Raw genomic sequence first — 25,768 nt, forward strand, 5'->3', positions numbered from 1 at the left:
AGAAAGGAAGAAAACAATAGCAAAGATCAAGAAAACTAAAAGCTGGTTCTTTGAGAAGATAAAATTGATAAACCATTAGCCAGACTCATCAAGAAAAAGAGGGAGAGGACTCAAATCAATAAAGTTAGAAATGAAAAAGGAGAAGTTATAGCAGACACCGCAGAAATACAAAGCATCCCAAGAGACTACTACAAGCAACTCTATGCCAATAAAATGGACAACCTGGAAGAAATGGACAAATTCTTAGAAAGGTACAATCTTCCAAGACTGAACCAGGAAGAAATAGAAAATATGAACAGACCAATCACAAGTAATGAAATTGAAACTTTGATTAAAAATCTTCCAACAAACAAAAGTCCAGGAACTGATGGCTTCACAGGCGAATTCTATCAAACACTTAGAGAAGAGCTAACATCTATCCTTTTGAAACTCTTTCCAAAAATTGCACAGAAAGGAACACTCCCAAGCTCATTTTATGAGGCCATCATCACCCTGATACCAAAACCAGAAAAAGATACCACAAAAAAAGAAAATTATAAGCCAATATCATTGATGAACATAGACGAAAATATACTCAACAAAATACTAGCAAACTGTGTCCAAAAATACATTAAAAGGATCATACACCATGATCAAGTGGGATTTATCCCAGGGATGCAAGGATTTTTCAATATCCAGAGATCAATTGGTGTGATACACCACATTAACAAACTGAAGAATAAAAACCATATGATCATCTCAATAGAAGCAGGAAAAAAATTGACAAAATTCAATATTCAATTATAAAAACTCTCCAGCAAGTGGGCATATAGGTAACCTACCTCAACATAATAGAGGCCATATATGACAAACTCACAGCTAACATCATTCTCAGTGGTGAAAAGCTGAAAGCACTCCCGCTAAGATCAGTAACAATACAAGGATGTCCACTGTCACCACTTTTATTCAACATAGTTTTGGAAGTCCTGGCCACAGCAATCAGAGAAGAAAAAGAAGTAAAAGGAATCCAGATTGGAAAAGAAGAAGTAAAACTGTCTCTCTTTGCAGATGGCCTGATACTACACATAGAAAATCCTAAAGATACCACCAGAAAACTGTTAGAGCTCATCAATGAATTCAGTAAAGTTGCAGGATACAAAATTAATACACAGAAATCAGTTGCATTTCTATACACTAAAACAAAAGATCAGAAAGAATTTAAGGAAACAATCCCATTTACCATTGCATCAAAAAAGAATAAAATACCGAGGAGTAAACCTACCTAAGGAGGCAAAAGACCTGTACTCTGAAAAGTATAAGATGCTGATGAAAGAAACCGAAGATGACACAGTTTGAAAAATATACCATGTTCTTGGATTGGAGGGATCAATATTGTCAAAATGACTATACTACTCAAGGCAATCTACAGATTCAATGCAATTCCTATCAAATTATCAACAGCATTTTTCACAGATGTAGAACAAAAATTTTTATTTAATTTGTATGGAAACACAAAAGACCCTGAATAGCCAAAACAATCCTGAAAAAGAACAACGGTGCTGGAGGAGTCAGGCTCCCTGACTTCAGACTGTACTACAAAGCTACAGTCATCAAAACAGTATGGTACTGGCACAGAAACAGAAATATAGATCAATGGGACAGGATAGAAAGCTCAGAGATAAACCCACTCACCTATGGTCAACTAATCTATGACAAAGGAGGCAAGAATATACAATGGAAAAAAGACAGTCTCTTCAGTAAGTGGTGCTGGGAAAAGTGGACGGCTACATGTAAAAGAATGAAATTAGAACACTCTCTAACACCATACACAAAAATACATTCCAAATGGATTAAAGACCTAAATGTAAGACTGGACACTATAAAACTCTTAAAGGAAAACCTAGGAAAAACACTCTTTGACATAAATCACAGCAAGATCTTTTTTGACCCACCTCCTAGAGAAATGGAAATAGAAACAAAAATAAACAAGTAGGACCTAAAGAAACTTAAAAGCTTCTGCACAGCAAAGGAAACCATAAACAAAATGAAAAGACAACCCCACAGAATGGGAGAAAATATTTGCAAGCAAAGCGACCAACAAGGAATTAATCTCCAAAATATACAAAGAGTGCATGCAGCTCAATATCAAAAAAAAAAAACCCATCATAAAATGGGCAGAAGATCTAAATAGATATTTCTCCAAAGAAGACATATATATGGTGAAAAAGCACATGAAAAATGCTCAACATTGCTAATTACTAGAGAAATGCAAATCAAAACTACAGTGAGGTATCACCACACACAGTCAGAATGGCCATCATCAAAACGTCTACAAACAATAAATAGTGGAGAGGGTGTGGAGAAAAGGGAACCCTCCTACACTGTTGATGGGAATGTAAATTGGTACAGCCACTATGGAGAACAGTATGGAGGTTCCTTAAAAAACTAAAAATAGAATTACCATATGATCCAGCAATCCCACTCTTGGGCATATATCCAGAGAAAACCATAATTTGAGAAAGATACATGCACCTCAATGTTCATTGCAGCACTATTTACAATAGCCAAGACATGGAAGCAACATAAGTGTCCATCAATAGAGGAATGGACAAAGAAGATGCGGTACATACATATAATGGAATATTACTCAGCCATAAAAAAAATGAAATAATTCCATTTGTAGCAACATGGATGAACCTAGAGATTATCACACTAACTGAAGTAAGTCAGAGAAAGAAAAATATCATATGATATCACTTTTATATGGGATCTTAAAAAGTGATACAAATGAACTTATTTACAAAACAGAAACAGACTCACAGACTTCAAAAACAAATTTATGGTTACCAAAGGGAAAAGGTGGTGGGAGGGATAAATTAGGAGTTTGGGATTAACATATACACACTACTATATATAAAATAAATAGTCAATAAGGACCTTCTGTATAGCACACGGAACTCTACTCAATATTCTATAATAACCTATATGGGAAAGGAATCTGAAAAAGATGTATGTATGTATATGTATAAGTAAATCACTTTGCTGCACACCTGAAATTAACACAATATTGTAAATCAACTATACTCCAATATAAAATAAAAATTAAATTAAAGAAACCACTGTGGAGAATATGCATATATATACATATGTATATATATACTTGTATGCTTGTACAAGTATTCCTGTAACATAGATTATTAGATATAGAATTCTTGAATCAGAGTTCTGAATATTTAAAAAGTTGATAAATCCTTAAAATTGTCAGTCTAAACTCACCCAAAAGTATTTGAAAAATGTATATTTTTATAAAATCTGTTTACTATTTACCCATAGTGTGGAAGAAAAATGTATAATTCTCATTTTATTGCACATTTTATAATTAGATGTTTTATCTAGTTTTGTATGTTCATTGGTCATATTTTCTGCGGATTGTCAATTCATACTGTTTAGATATTTTGCACTGGATTGCTTATTTTCTTATTGATATGTTTTTTACTTATAATGTATATTATCCATTTGTCTTTGACACGTATTGCAAATATTTTCTGTTGTGTGTAATTTCTGGTGCGTTTTTGCAGGGACTTTGACATTTACAATTTCAGTTTTTATGTAGTCAAATTTGTTAGTATTTTTATTTGTGAATTCTTCCGTAATGTCATAATATGAAAGGTCTTTCCAATTATAAAGATATTATCACATATTTTCTTTTTATAATTTATCATTATAATTTTTATGTTTCAATCTTTAATTCATCTAGAATTATATTTGGTATAAGGAATCTAATTTTATTTTTTATTTCTATTTTTCCTGTGAAACCTGGTGTTGCCTTCAAATCAGTCTTCTGTTAAACACCGCTTACCCTACAGATTTGAAATGCCAATTTTATTATGCATTTATTCCTCATGTTAACTGGGTTCAGTTTCTAGGCTATCCCCTTCCCTCATCTATCTCCACAAGATCTATATTGTTTTGATTACTGTAGCTTTAATCACCTAACACACTGTATAATTTACTTATGTTTATTGGCTGTCTTCCCTAAAGGAACAGAAGCTACAAAAGAAAATGATCTTTCAGTTTTTTTACTAATATGTCCCTCCCAAATATCTAAAACAGTGTGTAGCTATAGTGGGCATTCAGTAAATATTGATATTTATTGAATAGATGATTGCATATTTGCAATATCAGGTCTTCCCAACCAGGAATGTTATATCTCTTCATTAATTTTATTTTCTCTAATTGGTCTATTAAAGTCTTTCATCTCTTCTTCAGTCAATTTTAGAAGTTTGTTTATTCCTAGGAAAGCATTCATTTTTTCTAGATTTTCTAATTTATTGGCAAAGGCTTCCCATTTTAATGTTTAAATTTCTTATGTATCTGTAATCATATTCTCTTGCTTATTTATAATATTGTTTATGTCCCACTCCTTGATAGTTTGGCTTGCAAGATATCATTTAGTTCTTTTAGAATTTTTTGTTTTTGTTTTCCTTTCCTTTGAAAAGAACTCTTTGATTTATCAAATCTACTTTCTTTTTTATTTAATTCCTTAATTTCTGCTTTTGTCATTAATGATTCTTCACTTCTGCTTTTTGTTTGTAATGTTGGTATTCTGTTGCCTGCTTCTTGAGTTAAATAATTAGTTCATTTATTTTCAGTTTTTGTTGTTTTCTAAGCATTTAAAACTATGAAAAGCATAATGCTATGAACTTTTCTCTGCATGGCTTTAGCTATGTCCCACAGACTTTTATATATAGTGTTCTTATCCTCATTATTTAAAAAAAAATTCCTAATTTTCATCTTAACTTCATATTTCATCGAAAATTCATTTAATAATGTTTTTAATGAGCAGTGTGATAGGAAAATGGTAGTATGCTGACACTGTTATCTTATTAAAGTATTCTGAGCCTAAAAAAAAATTGGTATTTCTGATTTAAGAGCTTGATTAGAATATAATTTATGGCAAGTTGTGAAAATGTCACTTAATTATTCATATTCCAAATGTAAGATGCAAACGCACAAAGAGCTCCGTACCTCCCTAACTCTTTGAATTCACCTTCCTCCTTTCAGCCAGTCCTTTCTAAGTGTTGTTTTTGAAAATTAAAGAAAATATACTCCTAGGGACTGTATGCAAAGAGTGTCGTATCTGGAAAGGAAGTTATGAAACCAACTAGTCCAACTGTTCGTTTTATACATATGGCTATAGAACCAAAGAGGTTAAGAGACTTATTGTCTATGAACCTCTACGACTTAGGCATAATACTGTATTAAGGGGAGAAAGTTAATTATTTTGTATAAAGTGAACCTGAAGAGGTGCTGTCTCCCTCCCACCACCATTTCTTCATCCCAATTGCATTAGCCTACTATGGCTGCCTTAGGAAAATACCACAGACTAGGTGGCTTAAACAATATAAATTTATTTTCTCACAATTCTGGAGGCTAGAAGTCCAAGATCAAGGTGTCATCAAGGTTGGTTTCTGATGAAGACTCTCTTGCTGGCTTGAAGACAGTGGCTGCCTTCTCATTTTGTCCTCACATAGCCTTTCCTCTTTGTACATGCAGAGAGAGAAAGAGCTCTCTGGTGTATCTTCCTCCTCTGATAAAGACATCAGTCATATTGGATTAGGGCCCCATCCTTCTGACCTGTTTAACCTTAATTACCTCCTTAAAGACTCTACCTCCAAATACAGTCACAATGAGAGTTAGGGCTTCCACATATGCATTTTGAGGGAACATAATTCAGTCCATAATACAATGCTTCCTAATAATACCATTCCTGTCATGCTCATCCTCGTTTATTATTTAATGCACTAATTCCAGCTCTTTCTTCTATGTTAATAATGTGATTATAAAAGTGATAGAGTGAATGTGAGGAGAAAGGTATGCAGAAAAAAAAACCCTCTGTTATGAAGTGGGAGAGAAACTCTCAAACATCTTGTAAAGTTATGGGTTTGTGCCTGAACACTCTAATTTTCTTGAAGTATACAAATAATCACTATGAAAGAAATTATTTTGGTTAATAGTGCACTTAAATAAAACAGCATGGATTTATGTCAACATAGAATAACACAAACTTTTCTCTCTTTTTTCCAGATTATTATGGAAATATTGTGGTAAAAATGGAAAATAATGTAATGTTTTATTTCAAGATTAATATTAAAGATGCAGTAAAGCTGCATTTATGGACAAATAGCACAATAAAATCATTAATTTCCTTGAATACATCTGGTAAAATGTATCTCATACATGTTTTTGAAAATGGCACAATATATCCACAGGAATATCCCTTAAAACTGGAAGCACAAAGTATAGCTTTCAAAACAAAAGAAAAATGCCCCTACATGGCATTTCATAATGATATTTTTCGTGTTTTTTATCTTTTGGACAAGGGACAAAACCTGTCAGTTTGGGCTCAAATAGTCTATCCAGAAAATATTGGCCTGTATATTATTGTGGAATCATATGGCCCAAAAATATTAGAAGAGAAAAATCAGGTTCACTATGAAATTGCCTCAGGATACTGCACTAAAACCATGGTAAGTTAATATTTTAAAATTCTTTCATTTGATTTTAATAAATGTAAAATTATAATATTAACATTTAAAAGAATGGATTTCCCTCCAAATTTAGCTTTGAAAATGTTGAGAAATATGTAAGTTTTTAATGAATAATGATATGGTAAGTCATTAATTCCTGAGCAACAATTTTTACTTTCAATATCCAGGGCCTCTTTGCCACTTAAAAACACATTCCTGTAGAACTCTTTGTCAACTGTACTGTTCACTTCCTTTTTTTTATGTAGTGCATGACTGCTCTGTAGAGTTCTATCTGCTATCTATTGCACTATAACACCATCCCTAAACCTAATGGCTTCAAACAACAAGTTCTGTGGATCAACAATTTGGGTTATGAGTAGATGGGCAGTTCTGCTGGTTTCATCTGGGTTTATTCATGAGGCTGTGGTCATCTGGTGGCTTGCCTGGGACAGGATAATGTAAGATGGCTTCATTCACATGTCAAATGTTTGGTGCAAGCACTGGCTTGTTAGTATAAGGGGCCTCAGCTGGAGCACTTGTCTCTGCTCCATGTGTCCTCTATCCTCCAGGCTAGACCTGGCTTCTTCACATGGCAATCTCAGGGCAGTGTTCCAAGATGGTGAAGGCAGAATCTGCAAGGCCTTTCAAGGCCTAGGTTTGGCTACATTCTGTTCGTCAAAGCAAATCACAAGGCCAACCCAGATTAACATGATAGGGAAATAGACTCCACCTCTTAATAGAACAGCAAACTTACACTGTAAAGGGACCTACGTACAGGAATGGGAGGAATTACTGCAGCCATCTTCATAAACAATCTACCACAATAGACATAAATGTACTGTGTATATTATTTTGTGTACTACTTTCCTAGGTAATATTATAGCATAAGCATTTTTACATGTTACTGTAATTTCTTCCCAAATATTGTATATTCTATTCCCCACTCTCCCTTTCTAGGCTCAGGTTTCTTAAGCATATACAGTAGTGGGCCTCTTAATTGATACAGTGGAATGGAAGTGTTCACTTAATTCCAAAGTAAGTTAAAGTGAAGAATCATTTAAAAAAGGAAAGTGCTATATGTGAAACATTTTACTTTAACTTAAGTAGATGAATGTACATTCATTAGTCAATCTTTTAATATAGGACCACAGACTTTGCTTTGAAATTAGTCCACTGATTGGAATTCCTCATCTCCTTTCTTGCGTAGTCTTATTCATAAGACATCATCTCTTAGTTCGCATTTCAGTGTCTTTAAAATAGCCGGGGGCAGGGGGGTGCTTAAAGACATTAGCAAAACAACCAAAGTTCTAGATTTTTATAATTTTTTCCCCAGCCTTTTAGTGTTATCTTGCTCATACCTAGCTCAGCAATTTCTTCTGTGACTTGCTTTATCAAAACTTTCCAAAGCAGTTCCAAACTTAGTTTTCAGGGAAAGAGTAACTCTATTTTTACACTGGTATTTAACCAGTCCATAATATTTAGTTTAATTCCACAATTACAATAATAATGCAATCTGGCATAAACAGGTTTTGAAACAAATAAAGCTGTTTTAGATTTATATACAAGTACATGGATAGACCTTAAAACATAGTCTTGAACGAAAAATAGTGTTGAATAAGAAACTGAGACCTATCAAATGTTACTATGTAACATTTATTAAAATTACAAACAACTACACACAAATCACAAGCAAAAAAGAGTATTGTTCATTTTATAAGAATACAAAGATAGCCAAGGACATATATCAAACAAGTAAAGCATCATACTTGCTTGATATATGTTATGGGTGCCTATTATGAGGGAAGGGAATGGGGGAAGAAGATACAGGGGAAAAGTAAAATACAATAAACAAGACTGGATTGAGCATGTTTCAAGAAACAAGGAGTATATTTAACTCACTTTTCTGAAGCTGAGGCACTCCCTCCTTCCAGAACAAAAACAAAGATTTACACTTTTCGTCAGCACAGCACAACTTTCTTTGATTATCTAGCTCCAATATCTGCATACACTCTCATAGGATTTCTTTCCAAGAATTGCATGTATAATGTATATTTGTCCACTTGCAATTAAACCCTTCAAAATACTAGTTACCAATCAAAATATACAAAGGATTATGAAACATTAAAATTTTCATGTTTTAGTGTATTTTTTCTGTTAATATATTCTTCAGCTCTGTTTTGTTCTTGTTTATATTTTCTAACTCTTTATTAAACTTCTCACTTTGTTCATCCATTCTTCTCCTGAGTTCATTGAGCATCTTTGTGATCATTACCTTGAACTGGTTATTGGGTAGATTGCTTACCTCCATTTCACTTAGTTTTTCTTCTTGGGTTTTATCCTGTTCCTTCATTTGAAACATATTCCTTAGTCGCCTCATTTTGCCTAATTCTCTGTGTTTATATGTATGTATTAAGTACATTGGTTACATTTCCCAATCTTGGAGAAGTGGCCTTATGTAGGAGTTGTCCTATGGGGACCAGCAGTGCACTCCCCCCTGGTCACCGGAGCTGTATGATCTAGGGGTGCCACTGTGTGGGCTGAGTGGGCCCTTTTGTTGTGGCAGGGCTGCCTGTGAGTATACTGGTAGGTGGGGGCTGGCCCCCACCTGGTTGGCTGCCAAGTCCTTCTTCCCGCTGAGGCTGCTTGTGGAGAGGGCCAGGTCCTGACATAGTTGGCTGTACTGTCCAGGGAGTCCCAAGGCTGATGCCATCCTGCTGGTTGTGGGGCTGGTCCCATGATGGCTGGCTGGGAGGGTTGGGGGGGGGGCTGTGGATGGTGCCATGCACTGGTGGCTGGTAAGCCCCCAGAATAGGCTAGAGGGAGGACTCCAGAAGAGCACTTGCCAGCACCAATGTCCTTGTGGTAGAACCAGCTCCCCAAAATGGCTGCCACCAGAGTCTATGTTCCCAGACAGAGTCCCAGTTGCCTCCTGCCCCTCCAGGAGTCTCTTCAAGTTCAGCAAACGGTTCTGATCCTAGTTCCTTTTAAATTACTGCCTCTGTGCTAGGACTAAGAATGTGTGAGATTTTGTGCATGCCCTTTAAGAGCAGAGTCACAATCCCTGCTGGCCTTCAAAGCCAGGCCATTCTGGGAACTCTTCTTCCTGGTGCAGAACCCTCGGCTGGGGAGCCCAATGTAGGGACACACCCCCTTCCTTGGGGAGAACCTCTGCAATTATGATTATCTTCCATTTTTTGGTTGCTGACCCAGGGATGTGGGTCTTGACTATAGTGAATCTCCATTCTTCTTACCCCTCTCATTGTGGTTCCTTCTTTGGTTGTGGAAAATCTTTTCTGCCAGTCTTCAGGTCATTATCATCAATAGTTGCTCTGTAAATAGTTGTAATTTTGGTGTGCCTATGAAAGGAGGTGAGCTTAGGGTCTTTCTACTCCACCATCTTGTCCACTCTCCCAAATTTGCATTTTTTAATAAACTATTGGCTCTATCATTTACTAGCTGATGACAATAAGCAAGTTTTTAAATCTTTGAAGTTGATGACGATGATGATGATGATGATGATAGTATTTACTTTACTTATGAGGATTAAATGAGTTAATATATGTAAAGGGCTTAGAAGAGCACCTGGCACATAATAAGCACTATATGTATGTGTTACTACTACAACTGTCACCACTTCTGCTGTTTCTACTACTACCACCACCACCACAATATTTCATCATTTCTAAGGCATAGTTTTCTAGGTTTTTTTTTAACATTTAACATCTTTGAAATTGGGTTGAGTCTTACATATGATAGCATCTTAGATGTGATGAACTATAGTAGTATTAGAATGTTATAGTTATTGGCCACTATGGTGTTAAGCTTCATAAGTAATCATTAATTTCTGATGAAAAAACTGAGTATAACACCCATACACAAAAGTGGACAACTAATTTTTTAAAGTTTTTAATGTTGTTAGCTGGTTTCATACTGATATTTATACCAAAAGTTAGTTTTGAAATTTTGAAAATTATTTCTGAATATCTTAATTGACCTAAATTCTTTTCTTAATATTGAGGTATAATTGATATGTAACATTTTATTGGTTTCAGTTGTACAAGATGATGATTCAATATTTGTATATTTTATAAAATGATCACCACATTAAGTCTAGTTAAGATCCATCACCACACATAATTACAAATTTTTTTGTGTGATGAGAATTTTAAGATCTACTATTTTAGCAACTTTCAAATTGCAATATTATTCACTATAGTTACCATGCTGTACACTATATTCTCATGACATTTATTTTTTAACTGCAAATTTGTACCTGTAACCACCTTTATCCATTTCACCCATCCCCCACTCCTGGCAATGATCAATCTGTTCTCTGTATCTATGTGGTCATGGGGGTATCAGTTTTGGTTTTGATTCCACATAAATGAGATCATATGATATTTGTCTTTCACTCTCTGACTTATTTCACTTAGCATAATGCCCTTTAGGTCCATCAGTGTTGTCACAAATGGCAGGATTTCCTTCTCCTTTATAGCTGAAAAATATTCCATTGTATATATACTTACCGCATCTTCTTTATCTATTTATCCATCGATGGATACTTAGGTTGCTTCCATGTCTCTGCTATTATAAACAATGCTGCAGTGAACATGGAGGTGCATATATTTTTTCAAATTAGTGTTTTTGCTTCCTTTGGATAAATACCCAGAAGTGGAATTGCTGGATCATATGGTAGTTCTATTTTTAATGTTTTGAGGAACCTGCATATTGTTTTCCATAGTAGCTGCCCCAGTTTACATTTCCACCAACAATTCATGGTTCCCTTTTCTCCAAATCCTCATTACAAGATAATACTTCTTATCTCTTGTCCTTTTGATAATAGTCATTTAACAGGTGTGAGGTGAGATCTAATTGTGGTTTTGATTTGCATTCCTGTGATGTTGTACGTGTTTTCATGTATCTGTTGGCCATATGTATGTCTCCTTTGGAAAAATGTTTATTCAGATCCTCTGAACATTTTTAAATTAGATTTTTTGTTTTCTTGCTCTTGAGTTGTTGGAGTTTCTTATATATTTTGGATAGTAACCTCTTATCAGATGTATGGTTTGTAACTATTTTCTCCCAATCACTAGGTTTTCTTTTCATTTTGTTGACAGCTTTCTTTGTTGTGCAGAAGCTTTTTAGTTTGATGCAGTTCCTCTTGTTTATTTTTACTTTTGTTACCTTTGCTTTTGGTATCAAATCCAAAAACTTTTGCCAAGACCAACTCCAAGGAGCTTACCACCTATGTTTTCTTCTAGGAGTTTCAGGGTATCAGACCTTACATTCAAGTCTATAATCTCATTTTGAGTTGATTTTTGTATATGGTGTGAGATAGAGGTTCAGTTTCATTCTTTTGCAGGTGGCTATTCATTTTTCCCAACACGATTTACTGAAGAAACTATCCTTTCCTCATTGTATATTCTTGGCTTCTTTGTAATAAATTCATCGACTACCTATGCATGGGTTTTATTTCTGGATTTTCTATTCTGTGCCACTAATCAATGAGTCTGTTTTTATGCCTATGCTCTACTGTTTTGATTACCACAGCTTTGTAATGTAGTTTGACTCCAGCTTTGTTCCTCTTTCTCAAGAGCATTTTGACTATTCAGGGTCTTTTGTGGTTCCATACAAACTTTAGGATTGTTTATTCTATTACTATGAAAAATGCCATTGGAATTTTGATAGGGATTGCATTAAATCTGTATATAGCTTGGGTAGTATGGACATTTTAACAATATTAATTCTTCCAATCCATGAACATATAGAATCTTTCCATTTATTTGTGTCTTTAATTTCTTTCTTCAATATTGTATAGTTTAAAGTGTATAGGTCTTTCATCTCCTGAGTTAAATTTATTCCTATGTATTTTATTCTTTTTGGTGCAACTGTAAATGGAGTTGTTTTCTTAATTTCTCTTTCTGACAGTTCCTTATTAGTGCATAGAAATGCAACAGATTTATATATATTGATCTTGTATCCTGCACCTTTACTGATTTGTTTTTTTGGTGGAGTCTTTAGGGTTTTTTACATATAATATCATGTCCTCTGTAAGTAGTGACAGTTTTACTTCTTCCTTTTTCATTTAGATGCCTTTTATTTCTTTTTCTTGCCTAATTGCTCTGGCTAGAACTTGAATAAAAGTGGTGACTGTGGACATTATTGTCTTGGTCCTTATCTTAGAGGAAAACTTCCAACTTTTCACCACTGAGTATGTTGTTAGGTATAGGGTTGTCATATATGGGCTATATTATGTTGAGGTATTTTCCTCTCTACACACTTTGTTGAGAGTTTTTATCATAAATGGATGTTGAATCTTGTCAAATGCTTTTCTGCATCTATTGAGATGATCATATTATTTTTATCCTTCATTTTGTTAATGTGCTATATCACATTGATTGATTTGTGCATGTTGAACTATCTGTGCATCCCTGGAATAAACTCCACTTGATCATGATGTATAATCCTTTTAATGTATTGTTGAATTTATTTTCCCAAATTTTGTTGAGAATATTTGCATCTATGTTCATCAGGAATATTGGCCTGTAATATCCTTTTTTGGTGGCATCTTTGTCTGGCTTTGGTATCAGGGTAATGCTGGCATTGTAAAATGAGTTTGGAAATGTTCCCTCTTCTATATTTTTGGAAGAATTTGAGAAGGATTGGCATCAATTCTTCTTTAAATATTGGTATGATTCACTAGTGAAGTCATTCTGGTCATGGACTTAAGTTTTTCTGGAGGTTTTTGATTACTGATTCGGTCTCCTCACTAGTAATTTGTCTGTTCAGATTTTCTACTTCTCAATGATTCAGTCTTGTAGGTTGCATGTTTCTAGGAATTTATCCATTTCTTCTAAGTTGTCCAATTTGTTGGCATATAATTGTTCATCGTAGTCTCTTATGATCATTTTTATGTCTGTAGTATGAATTGTAATGTCTTCTCTTTCATGTCTGTTTTTATTTATTTGAGTCCTCTCTCTCTCTTTTTTTTTTTTGTCAGTGAGTCTAGATAAGGGTTTGTAAATATTATTTATATTAAAAAAAAAAGCTCTTAGTTTCATTGATCTTTTCTATTGTTTTTTCAGTCTCTAATTATTTATTTCTGCTCTGATCTTTGTTATTTCCTTCCTTCTACTGACTTTGGGCTTTGTTTATTCTTCTTTTTCTAGTTCTTCGAGGTGTAAAATTAGATTTTTTTGTTAATATTTCTTATTTCTTGGTGTAGGCCATTTATCACTATGAGCTTCCCTCTTAGAACTGCTTTTGCTGCATCCCATAAATTTTGGTATGTTGAGTTTCCATTTTCATTTGTCTCAAAGTATTTTTTGATTTCTTCTTTGACCCATTGTTTGTTCAGCAGAAGGTTTTTTTTTTTTTCATGGATGACCACAACAAAAGCAACAATGATTGCAATTACCAAACATGAAACACACTCATACTATGTCATAATATTGACATTCAGTCCAGTAATCCTCCACTGTAACAGCTCCTTTACTTTGCAGTGAAAATTGATTTGTATATTCTTTGCCTCTGAGTCCTTGTGGGATTTTTTCTTTTTTTAAATTCAAACAGAAAGTCACAAAAATTATACTCATCCTCATCAGTTCACTCAGTCCCATGTAGTTAATTTTTTTTTCATCTTGATCTTTTGTTAACACTTTTATGAGCTCATCAGTTTTTCATTAGAGTTCTGAAAATGCTTATTCATTCAGTTCAGCAGTACAGTCAGTTACCAGAAACCTGTACTTGTCAGAGTCTTTTCCATGAATTTCCTGAAGATGAAACCCTTTTATAGGAACATATTTGCAAAAGCATCAGAGTACACCCAGAACTGTCTGTAAATGACAAAAGACTTAAAAATGACCACGGTTAAAGATTTGATAAAAGTTCATAATAATGCAGTTGACAAGAAAATTAGTTATTTCTGAGATATACATTTTAAAGTAATAACTAGGGTTATGACATAACATTATACCAGAACATATAAGATTTTTAGAAATTTCATGTAATGTCTGAAACATTTATATTAACATATTTCCATACAAATAACCCAATGAAAGTTTAGTATTAGTTGTTTTGTTTGTTTGTTTGTTTATACTGCAGGTTCTTATTAGTCATCAATTTTATACACATCAGTGTATACATGTCAATCCCAATCGCCCAATTCAGCACACCACCATCCCCACCCCACCGCAGTTTTCCCCCCTTGGTGTCCATATGTCTGTTCTCTACATCTGTGTCTCAACTTCTGCCCTGCAAACCGGCTCATCTGTACCATTTTTCTAGGGTTTAATTAAGGTTTAATATCTAAATATTTGTGAATTTTCCAGTTTTCTTCTTATAATTGCTTTCTAGCTTCATACCACATGGTCAGAAAAGATGTTTAATATGATTTCAATCTTCTTAAATTTATTAGGACTTATTTTGTGGCCTAACATATAATCTATCCTAGAGAATATTTCATGTGCACTTGAGAGGAATATATATTCTGTTGCTTTTGGATGGAATGTTCTGGATATGTCTGTTAAGTCATTCGGTATAATGTGTTGTTTAAGGCCAATGTTTCCTCATTGATTTTCTGTCTGGATGATCTATTGATGAAAGTAGGGAATTAAAGTCCCCTACTATTATTGTATTGCTGTCTATTTCTCATTTTAGCTCTGTTAATATTTGCTTTATATATGCAGGTACTCCTATGTTGGGTGCATATGTGTTATATCATGTTGGATTGACCCCTTTATCATTATATAATGACCTTCTTTGTCTATATTAGTCTTTGTTTTAAAGTCTATTTTGTCTGATAGCTATAGCTACCCCAGTTTTCTTTTGATTTCCATTTTCATAAAATATTTTTTCCATCCCTTCAGTTTCAATCTGTGTGTAATTTTACATCTGAAGTGAGTCTCTTGTAGACAGCATACAGAAGGCTTGTTTTCTTTCATCCATTTAGCCACTCTATGTCTTTTAATTAGAGAATTTAATCCATTTACATTTAAATTAGTTATTGATAGGTATGTACTTATTGCCATTTTGTTAATTGTTTCTGGCTGTTTTGTAGTTCTTCTGTGCTCCTTTTGTCTTCTCTGATCTCTTCCTTTCTGGTTTAATGAATTTTTTAGTGGTTTGCTTTGATTCATTTCTTTTATCTTATCTGTATCTCCTATAAGTTTTTCCTTTATGGTTACCATGTGGTTTACATATAAAACATATTACTTATATTTATAATAGTCTATTTTAAGTTGATAACAACTTAAATTTGATCATAGTCTAAAGCTCTACATTTTTATTCCCCCTCCCATGTTTTACATTTTGATGTCACAATTTACATCTTTTTATCTTGTGTATTTATGAACAAATTATTGTAGTTATTTTTACTATTTTGTCTTTAACTTTCTTACTTTCATAGCTTTATAAGTGATTAACTCACCATGTCCACATATTAGATTATTCTGAAGTTTACTATATTTACCTTTACCACTTGGGTTTATACTTTCATATTTCCTGTTACTAACAGCACCCTTTCGTTCTATTTAAGAATTGCCTTTAATATTTCTTGTAAGGTGGGTTTAGTGATGTTGAACTCCTTTAGCTTGTGCTTGTCTGGAAAACGCTTTATCTCTCTTTCAATTCTGAAGGACAGTTTTTTACTTTGAGCACCTTGAATATATCATACCACTCCCTTCTGTCCTGCAAAGTTATTACTGAAAAATCTGCTGATAGTCTCATGTGGTTCCCTTGTGTACAACAAGATGCTTTTAAGACTTTCTCCTTGTCTTTAACTTTTGATATTTAATTACAATGTGTCTTGGTGTGGGTCTTTTGGAGTTTTTCTTATTTGGAACTCTCTGAGCTTCCTGGATCTGGGTGTCTGTTTCCTTCCCCAGGTTAAAAAAGGTTTTTTAGTCATTATTTCTTCAAACAATTTTTCTGCCCCTTTCTCACTCCCTTTTCCTTCTGGGACTCCTATAATGCAAATGTTGGTCCACATGATGTTCCATAAGTTCCTTAAGCTATCTTCACTTTGCTTTTTCCTGCTCTGTTTTTGGTGAGTTCCACTGCCCTGTCTTTGAGTTCATTCATTCTTTCTTCCACTTCATCTATTCTGCTGTTGAACTCCTCTATTGTATGTATCAGTTGAGTTAATGTATTCTTCAGCTCTGTGACTTCTATTTAATACTTTCTTATATTTTCTATCTCTTTGTTGAAATTCTCACTTTGTTCATCCATTCTTCTTCTGAGTTCAGTGAGCATCACTGCAACCATTATTTTGAACTCTTTATCAGGTAAATTACTTATCACTATTTTATTAAGACCTTTTTTATGTGATGTTATTTCATTCTTTCATTTAGAATATATTTCTGTTTCTTCATTTTCCTTGATTCTTTGCATTGGTTTCTATGCAATAAATAAAACAGCTACTTCTTCTAGTCTTGAAGGGTCATTTTGTGTAGGAGATGAACCTTATCATTCAACACTGCCTGAGCTCTTAGTTGTCTCTCAAGACTTTGTGATTGTCCAAGCTGCCTACATTATTCTTAGTGGCTCCCAGCATTTTAGGGTGTGCTAAGACCTGTCAGTCTCTCAAAGTGGGGAGAGTATCTCAGCACTCAGATGCAAGTTGATTGGAAGTCAGACACTTAGGGAATAGCTTTTAAACTATGCAAATGTACCTCTTTCAGGGAGTTGGCATTTCTGTCTGCTGCCTCAGTGCTGAGCCTTAGGCTGATAGCCATTTGAGAAATGTTTCTTTGTTTGCTACCATCCCTTTGAACCTGTAAGAACAAGCCACATTGGTCACCAGAGCCAGACTATTGATGGATGTGTTCTCTGGGTGGCCAACACAAAAACTGGGGCACCAGATGTGTATAACAGCTACCTTCTCTGAGATACTGACAACCTGGAGTGGGGCAAAGGGAGAGTGCAATGATGGTGCACATGCCAGCCTCCCCAGTCTCTGGAGAGAATTATAGTCAGCACCTAGATGTGTGTTTAGTTAGAAGCCTGCCCCTCAGGCCACATCTATAAAAGTAACCTAACAGGCCTCTTTCACAGAAAGACTTGGGGTGTATTTCAGTCTACCATCTCTGTGCTGTTCTCTGGAAGGAACAGCCAGTTAAGAACTATTTATCACTTTTTAACAATCTTATGAGACCTGCAAACATGAGCCCTGCTGGCTACCAGAGCCAGGTGATCCAGGGGCATTCCCCAGTCAGCAACCACAAAAAAGCACCAGACGTGTGTACAACCTGCTTTTTGGGAGCTGGAGCAACCTGGAGCAAGGCAGAGGGAGACTACGAAGGTAACACTTGCCCTATGCCCCTATGAGGTCTCTGAAGAGAATTACAGTCAGCCCTTAGATATAGTTTTAATTAGAAGCCTGCCTCTCAGGCCATAGCTATGAAGATAAGCTAATAGTCCTCTTTTACAGAAAGACTGTGCCTGCTATGCCCTGGAGGTGCAGCCAGCTAAGACCTCCTCTTCCATCTATTACAGTCCTACAGGTCTAGTGAGTGCAAGCCCCACTGGCCACCAGAGCCAGTCAATCAAGAGGCAACCCATGGATGGCAGCCACAAAAAATAGGGTGCAAGATGAGTGTAGAAGCTGTTTTCTGGGTGATACCAGCAACTGGAGTGAGGCAGAGGGAGAGCACAAACATGGAGCCCATCATCCTCTGTCTTTGGAGTATTTCAGTAGGCCACACCCTAGATGTCTGTTAAATTAGATACCTGCCCCTCAGGCCAGTGCTTTATTTTTCTTTCTTTTTAAATAATCAAAGTTTATTTTATTTTATTTTTAAATAATCAAAGTTTACTTTTTAATTTTTTGGCTGTGCCACGTGGCTTGTGGTATGTCAGTTCCCCAGCCCAGGCCACAGCAGTGAAAGCACCAAATCCTAACCACTAGACCACCAGGGAACTCCCAGGCCGATGCTTTAAGATAAGCAATTAAGCCTCTCTCACAGAAAGTCTGGGCACTTTTCAGTTGGCTTCTTTACACTGGGCCTTGGGGTCCATGAGTTCTCACATGAGAGCCTTTAAGAACTGTTTCTCAGTTTGCTATAGCCTTGTGGGTCAAATGGACACAAGCCCCACTGGCTTTTGAAGCCATATGTTTTGGGGGCTCAGTTCTATAGTGCAGGTCTTAAAAGTTGGGGTGACAGATGTGGGGTTCAAGCTGTTTACTCCTCAAGGAGAAGTGTGGGGTTTTGAATTCTCTCCCTCCCGTTCGTGGGTTACCATCCTGGGGCTGGGGTTTGTGGCAAGACTGTGACTCAGTCTCTCCTACCTGTTTCAATGTGGGTTTTTCTCTTGTTCACCTGATGTATAGGAGTTGCTCAGCTAGTTTTAGGGCTTCTTTCAGAGGAAATTATTTTGTACGTAGCTGTAAATTCAGTGTTGTCCATGGGAGGAGGTGATTTCAGGATCCTCCTGTGTTATCATCGTGAACCAGAACCTGCCTATTCATTTTCTTAATGGTGACTGTTAATGAGGAGAAAATTTTAATTTTGATAAAGTTTCTTCATTTATGGTTATTGTTTTTTGTGTTCTAAGATACCTTTGCTTATCCCTAAGTCACAAAAAATATCCTTCTATGATGTCTTCTCAAAGCTTTATTGTTTTAGCATTTATGTTGAAGTCCATGATCGATCTCAAATTAATTTTCGTGTATGGTGACTTTTGATCAAGGAAACAACAAAGTTATTTTCCATTTTAATACCTAGTTACTTAAGTGTTCTTGAAAAGCTTTTTTTCCCCCTATTGTATTACTTAGCATCTTTATTGAAAATCAAATATTCATACAAGTGTAGGCCTATTTCTGGGTGCTCTATTCTGTTCCATTGATCTATTTGTCAATCCTATTGTAGAACCACACTATCTTAATTACTGGCACACTTAAATTTTGTATCTAATTTTCAGTGAGGTCAACTCTGTGGTTACAATAAGTAAGAGATTCTTTTAGGAATACCATAAAACCTTGTTTCTATAATAATAAATTGAGCTTGTAGTGTAAGGATCTAACCTTTCTTTGTGGAAATGTTCTAGGACACTCAGAAGCAGCCATCATTTTAGCCATCTTCACTATCATTTATGGTTAAATTCAATGGCTACTTTGTCACCTAAGGCATTTGCCTCAGTAAATACTATATCACAATCAACAACAGGTGATAATTTGATTATTTGTAATGTTTCTGCATACCGTGAAATGATAGAATTCCTTTCCCATTGGCAAAGAGATGAATACTGTGTTCAAGGCCAAGGACACAATGAAGTCAATCCCAGGATTCCATCTTTGTGGGTTGGTTTCTTGATACTACTTCCATACCAAGAACCGTATCAGTAAGTCACTGGCCAGAAAAACAGAAATCAAACCAATTGTCTTAGCAGAGGTAAATCAATATAGGGAATTAGTAGAACTGGATATATGAGAGAAATGAAAAGAAAAAAAAGGAACACTGAGATTACACAGAGCTAGTAACTACAAGAAGTGACTGTTCCACCCCTAGGGCTGGAATAGAGGGAACAGAGGGAAGAAATTTGGGTTATTACAAACTATAAAGTTAGGGGAAGTGTTCCACAGACCTAGAACCCACACCTTGAAGGAGAGAGTACTGCTCACCTGGTATGTCGTCTCAGAAGCTCCAAGGAAGGGACTCCACAGCTCTGGGATCCAGATCTCTGAGAAGGGGGCAATATGACTGGTGCTGGTGCTGCTGAAACTCTAGTCTCTGAAACAGGCGCCAGCTAGCTAGTGCTTGTACCTCAAAGGGGGGTCATGAGCGAAGCTTGTTCTGGGAGTGTGTTTCTCACTTATCAGTTCCTTTACCAACTGCTACTGCCAGGGTGAAGAGTTGCCAGGTTGACACTGATGGGAATAATGAGAAAAACAAGAAGTAACATATTTTCTCCTATCTTTATCTTCTAGATGCTCTCCAGTACCCCGTATTTGCAATATCTAAAAGAGAGTCAACTAACAAAGGAAAAAATGTGATTTGCAGAATCTCAAACCCTGCACCAAAAAGCTGCATATAGAATAGTGGGTTTGGAGCCAAAAGACAATAGTTTAATAACCAGCACATAGAGTATGTGTATGGTGAACTTTAACAGTTAAAACAATTTACACCCCCAACACTGTTTGAAAGATCCTGCTGCTCCACATCATTGCAGTTATGGGCTGAATGTTTGTGTCCCCCCAAATTCATATGTTGAAGCCCTAACTTCCAAAGTGGTGGTATTTGGAGATGGGGACTTTGAAAGATAATTAGGGTTAGATGAGTTTGTGAAGGTGGGGCCCTAGTCTAATGGGATTAGTGTCATTATAAGAAGAGGCACCAGAGAGCTTGTCTCTCTCTCTCTCTTCCTGCATGCACAAAGGAGGTCACGTCAGCATACAGCAAGATGGCAGTCACCTATAAACCAAGAGAAGAGGCCTCAGAATGAAATCTATCTGCTGGCACCTTGGTCTTGGACTTTCCAGTTTCTAAAACTATGAGAAAACAAACTCCTGTTGTCTAAGCCACCCAGTCTGTGGTATTTTGATATGACAACCCTAGCAGACTAACATACTTGCCAATAACTGGTATAGTCAAACTTTAATTTTTGCCTGATGAATGTGTGTGTATTATATTTTGTTTGCTGTTCTCTTCTTATTAATGAGGTTGAATAACTTTTCATATATTTATTGGCTTTTGGATTCCCATTTCTGTGAAATTCCAATTTTTGTCACTTTTTCTATTAGGTTATGTGCCTCTTTCTCACTGAATTTTTTTTCATTCTCTCAAATTGTCTTTTTAAAGAGCTTTATTGATGTGATTGGTATACAATAAATTGCATACATTGAAAGTGTACAATTTGACATATGTATATACCCATGAAATAATAGCCAAAATCAAACTAATGTACATGTCCATCACCCCCCAAAATTTCCTCATGCTCCTTAGTAATCCATTCCTCCTTCTATCCCCCATCGCTAGGCAACCACTGATCTGATTGCTATCAGTATAGGTTAGTTTACTTTTTCTAGAATTTTACATAAATGGAACCATACAATATGTTTTCTTCCTTCTTTCAGTATAATCATTTTGTGGTTTATCTATTACATTGTGGTCATTAATAGTTTGCTCCCTTTTGTTGCTGAGTAGTGTTCCATGGTATGGATACACCACAATTTGTCTAACCACATTTGTTTATGAACATTTGGATTGATTCCAGTTTAGGGATATTAGAAGTAAAATGGCTATGAACACTTGTGTACGACTCTTTGTGTTGACCTATGCTTTCATTTCTCCTGGGTAAACACATAGGAACAGACTGGCTGGATCATAAGTAGGTGTATGTTTAATTTTTTACAAACTGCTAATTTGTATTCCAAATTTTTGGTACCATTTTACATTGCCACCAGTAGTTTTACTTGCTTCACACATTTTCGCTAACAGTTGGTGTGATCTGTGTTTTGGTTTTGTTGTTGTTATTGTTTTGTTTTGGATTTTTTAGTTTTAGCTATTTTAGTTAATATATAGTGATATCTCATTGTGGTTTTAATTAACATTTCCCTGATGCTTTTCTAATAGCTAATGATACTGAGCACTGTTTCAAGTGCTTATTTGTTATTTGTAGATCTTCTCTGGTGAAGTGTCTGTTCAACTTGTAAGCCCAACTTTAAGGGATTGTCTTCTTATAATTAAGTAGTAAGAGTTTTTTATAAACTCTAGATGTAAATTCATTGTTGGATACGTGTTTTGCAAATATTTTCTCCCAGTCTGTGGCTTGTGTTTTCATTTTCATAACAACGTCTTTTGAAAATGTGTTTTATTTATTTTGAAGAAGTCCAATTTACTGCTTTTCTCTTTTATAGTTTTACTTTGGGTTGTAATTAAGAAATCTTTCCAAACTCAAGGTCACTAAGCTTTCCTCATTTTTCCTTCTAGAAGTTTTATAGTTGTAGCTCTTACTTTAAGGTCTATGATCTACTTCAAATTAATGTTTGCATGCACTGTGAGGTAAAGGTCAAGATACTTTTCTTTTTTTAATATGAAGCCAGCTCTTCCAACAGCGTTTGTTGAAAAGACTATCCTTCCCCCATTGAATTGCCTTGGCACCTTTGTAAAAAATCAACTGGCCATATATGAGGGAATCTATTTCTGAATTCTGTTCTGTTCCATTAACTTATATGTCTATCTTGATGTCAATAACACAATGTCTCGATTACTGTACCTTTATAATTCTTGAAATCAGGTTGTGTAAGTACTCCAAATATATTCTTCTTTTTAGTGTACAAGTTTGTCCATTTTTGGCCAGATTATCCCTAAGTATTTCATATTTTTAAAGTATTTCATATTTTGGTGCTATTATAAATGATATTCTGATTGTTCATTGCTAGTATATAGTAATATAATTTATTTTATATATCAATGATGTATCCCACAGCTTTGCTAAACTCGGTTATTATTTCAAGTAGCTTTTTTTGTAAATTCCCTAGTTTCTACATAGGTGATCATGTCATCTGTGTACACATACAGTTTTCCTTTCCAATATATGTGACTTTCTTTTTCTTTCCTTTTTGCACCATCTTGAGCCTCCAGTGCAGTGGTGATTAGAAGAAATGAGAGTGGAGATCTTTGTCTTGTTCTCAATCAGAAAGAAATTATTCAGTCTTTCACAATTAAGTATGATGTTACCTCGAGGGTTTTAATATATGCCCTTTACCAGGATGATGAAGGTCCACTCTATTCCTAGTTCGCTGAGTTTCTGTCATTTATAGATATTGGATTCCATAAAATGCTTTTTCAGCATCTATTAAAGTGATCATGTTTTTTAATCTGTTAATATGGTGAATTCCAATAATTTATTTTCACTGCTAGAATAATCCCACTTGGTCATAATGTTTTGTCCTCATAACGTTGGATTCAATTTGCTAAAATATTGTTAAGAAGTTTTGCTTCATGAGGGTTATTAGTTCATGAGAGTTATTAGTCTATAGTTTTCCTGTAATGTCTTTTTCTGGTTATGGTATCAACAACGTTGACCTCTTAAGATGTTTTGGGGAGAGGTCCTCCTCTATTTTATAGAAACATTGATGTATAAATTGTATTATTTCTTCTTTAATGTTTGGTAGAATTCACCAGTGAAGACCTCTTGGCCTGGTGTTTTTTGTATGCTTTTAATTACAACTTCAATCTTTTAAATTGATATAGGGATATTTGGGTTATCTGCTTATTCTTGAGCAAATTTTAGTAGTTTTTATCTTTCAAGGAATTTTCCATTTCATCTATCTTGTCAAATTTATAGGCACAAGGTATTCATAATATCTCCTTATTATCCTTTTAGTGTCTGTAGAATTTGTAGTGATATCCACTTTCTCATTCTTGATATTGGTAATTTGTTTCTTCTTTCCTTTTTACCCAGTCAGCCTGGCTGGAACTTAACAACTGTATTGATTTTCTCAAAGAATCAGCTTTTGGTTTTATTGATTTTCTGTAATGATTTTCTATTTTTGATTTTATTCATAAAATTATTTTTTTTAAATCTTGCAGCACCACTCCTTGAGTTTCTTTTTTTAAAATATTTATTTATTTATTTATTTGGTTGCGATGGGTCTTAGTTGTGGCAAGCAGGCTCCTTAGTTGTGGCATATGAACTCTTAGTTGCAGCATGCACATGGGAGCTAGTTCCCTCACCAGGGATTGAAGGCGGGCCCCCTGCATTGGGAGCATGGAGTCTTACCCACTGCACCACAAGGGAAGTCCCAAAATTATTTATTTTTTATTATTTCCTTTCCTTATTTCCTTTCTGCCACTTACTTTGGGTTTAATTTGTTTCTCTTCTTACAGTTTCTGAATATGGAAGCTTAAGTCATTCACTTAAGGCCTTTCTTCTTTTCTAATGTGGACTTAAATGTTATAAATTTTTCTCTAATAACTACTTTAGTTAGAGGAGTGACATCAGCATCATAGTGGCATGAGACACTCTCTTTGTCTCTCCCCTTCAATTTACAACCAGTAAAAATCCATAACTCAACAAAGGCACCTCTGTCCAACACACCAGGACACACATGTGTACATCTAAATGTGGGTGGGCTGGAGCACATAGAGGAGGGGGACTGGAGGAAGAGCAGAGGCTATACCAGTAATCCCAGCCCCCAGCTGCAGTGACTGAGTCTGCTGGTTGCAGAGGGGAGGTGGCACACATGACTCTGACCTTCTTGCCACAGCGGTGCCCACTGCCACAGGGAAATGCCACAGGGAAATGGCCAGCAGCAGCAGCATGGCTTGTGACCCTGTCTCTCCAGCTACAGAGGTACCTGCGACTCAAGCCCTCCACCACCCACAGAGGCAGTGCCCCAAAACCCAACAACTCCAGATGTGGCAGAGGTGCCCATGACTGTGGCTGCCTCCCTGTCTTCCACCTCCCATCACAGCAGCAGGTCCTGTAACTCAGGCAACTCCAGACTTAGTGGAGGCCACACCAACGCAGTGCCCCAGGTGGCAACACCAGCAACAGCAGCAAGACCAGCAGCAACAGCAAGGCACCAGTGACCCTGGAGGCACAAGCAGTGACAACTAGGGCATACGGTGATGACACCTCCAGGAGAGGCAGAGGTGGGTGGAAAATGCCGATTCTTAAACATAGCCAGAGGCAGCTCACGTTAGAAAAACCAAAAACTTGTGCAATAGCATCACCTACCAAAAAACAAAAGAAAGGCCGTAATTACCAATCTATCAATCTATCGAATTGTCAAAATCAAGTTAAAAAAAAAAAAGCTCTACCTAAAGAAGAGAGGTGTTTGGTGTTCGCTACTTCAAATTCTCAGGCAGAGAAAAAACTCATCAAGCACCACGAAAAACCGTGGGAAAAAAACATGTATAAACAATAAAATACTGCTCAGCCATGAAAAAAGGAGAAATGTTGCCATTTAGGACAATATGAATGGAGCTTGAGGATATTATGCAAAATGAATCAGATAGAGAAAGACAAATACCATATGATTTCACTTACATGTGGAATATATATATTTGAAAACCTAAAATAAACAACCAAACCAAACTAAACATAGATACAGAGAACAGATTAGAGTTACCAGAGAGGAAGGCGTGTAGGGGGAGGGCAAAATGGGTAAAGGTGGTCAACTGTATTCTGGCAGATAGAAACTAAACTTTTGGTGGTGAACATACTGTAGTGTATACAGAAGTCTATTTTTCATAATGTATATATGAAACATATAATGTTATAAACCAATGTTACCACAATTTAAATAAAAAAGA

General features: G+C 35.6%; 1 protein-coding gene across 1 annotated transcript in view; it reads left to right on the plus strand.

Moving 5' to 3' along the window:
* The window catches only part of CATSPERE (catsper channel auxiliary subunit epsilon), a 271,733-nt gene that overhangs the window by 173,889 nt on the left and 72,076 nt on the right, over positions 1-25,768 (plus strand). The window contains exon 11 of the mRNA XM_068538508.1: positions 6,067-6,509. Coding sequence (XP_068394609.1) covers positions 6,067-6,509 — 443 coding nt within the window. The remainder of the gene's footprint in view (positions 1-6,066; positions 6,510-25,768) is intronic.

This window comes from Eschrichtius robustus, chromosome 3 (genome assembly GCF_028021215.1).
Source record: "Eschrichtius robustus isolate mEscRob2 chromosome 3, mEscRob2.pri, whole genome shotgun sequence".
NCBI lineage: Eukaryota > Metazoa > Chordata > Mammalia > Artiodactyla > Eschrichtiidae > Eschrichtius > Eschrichtius robustus.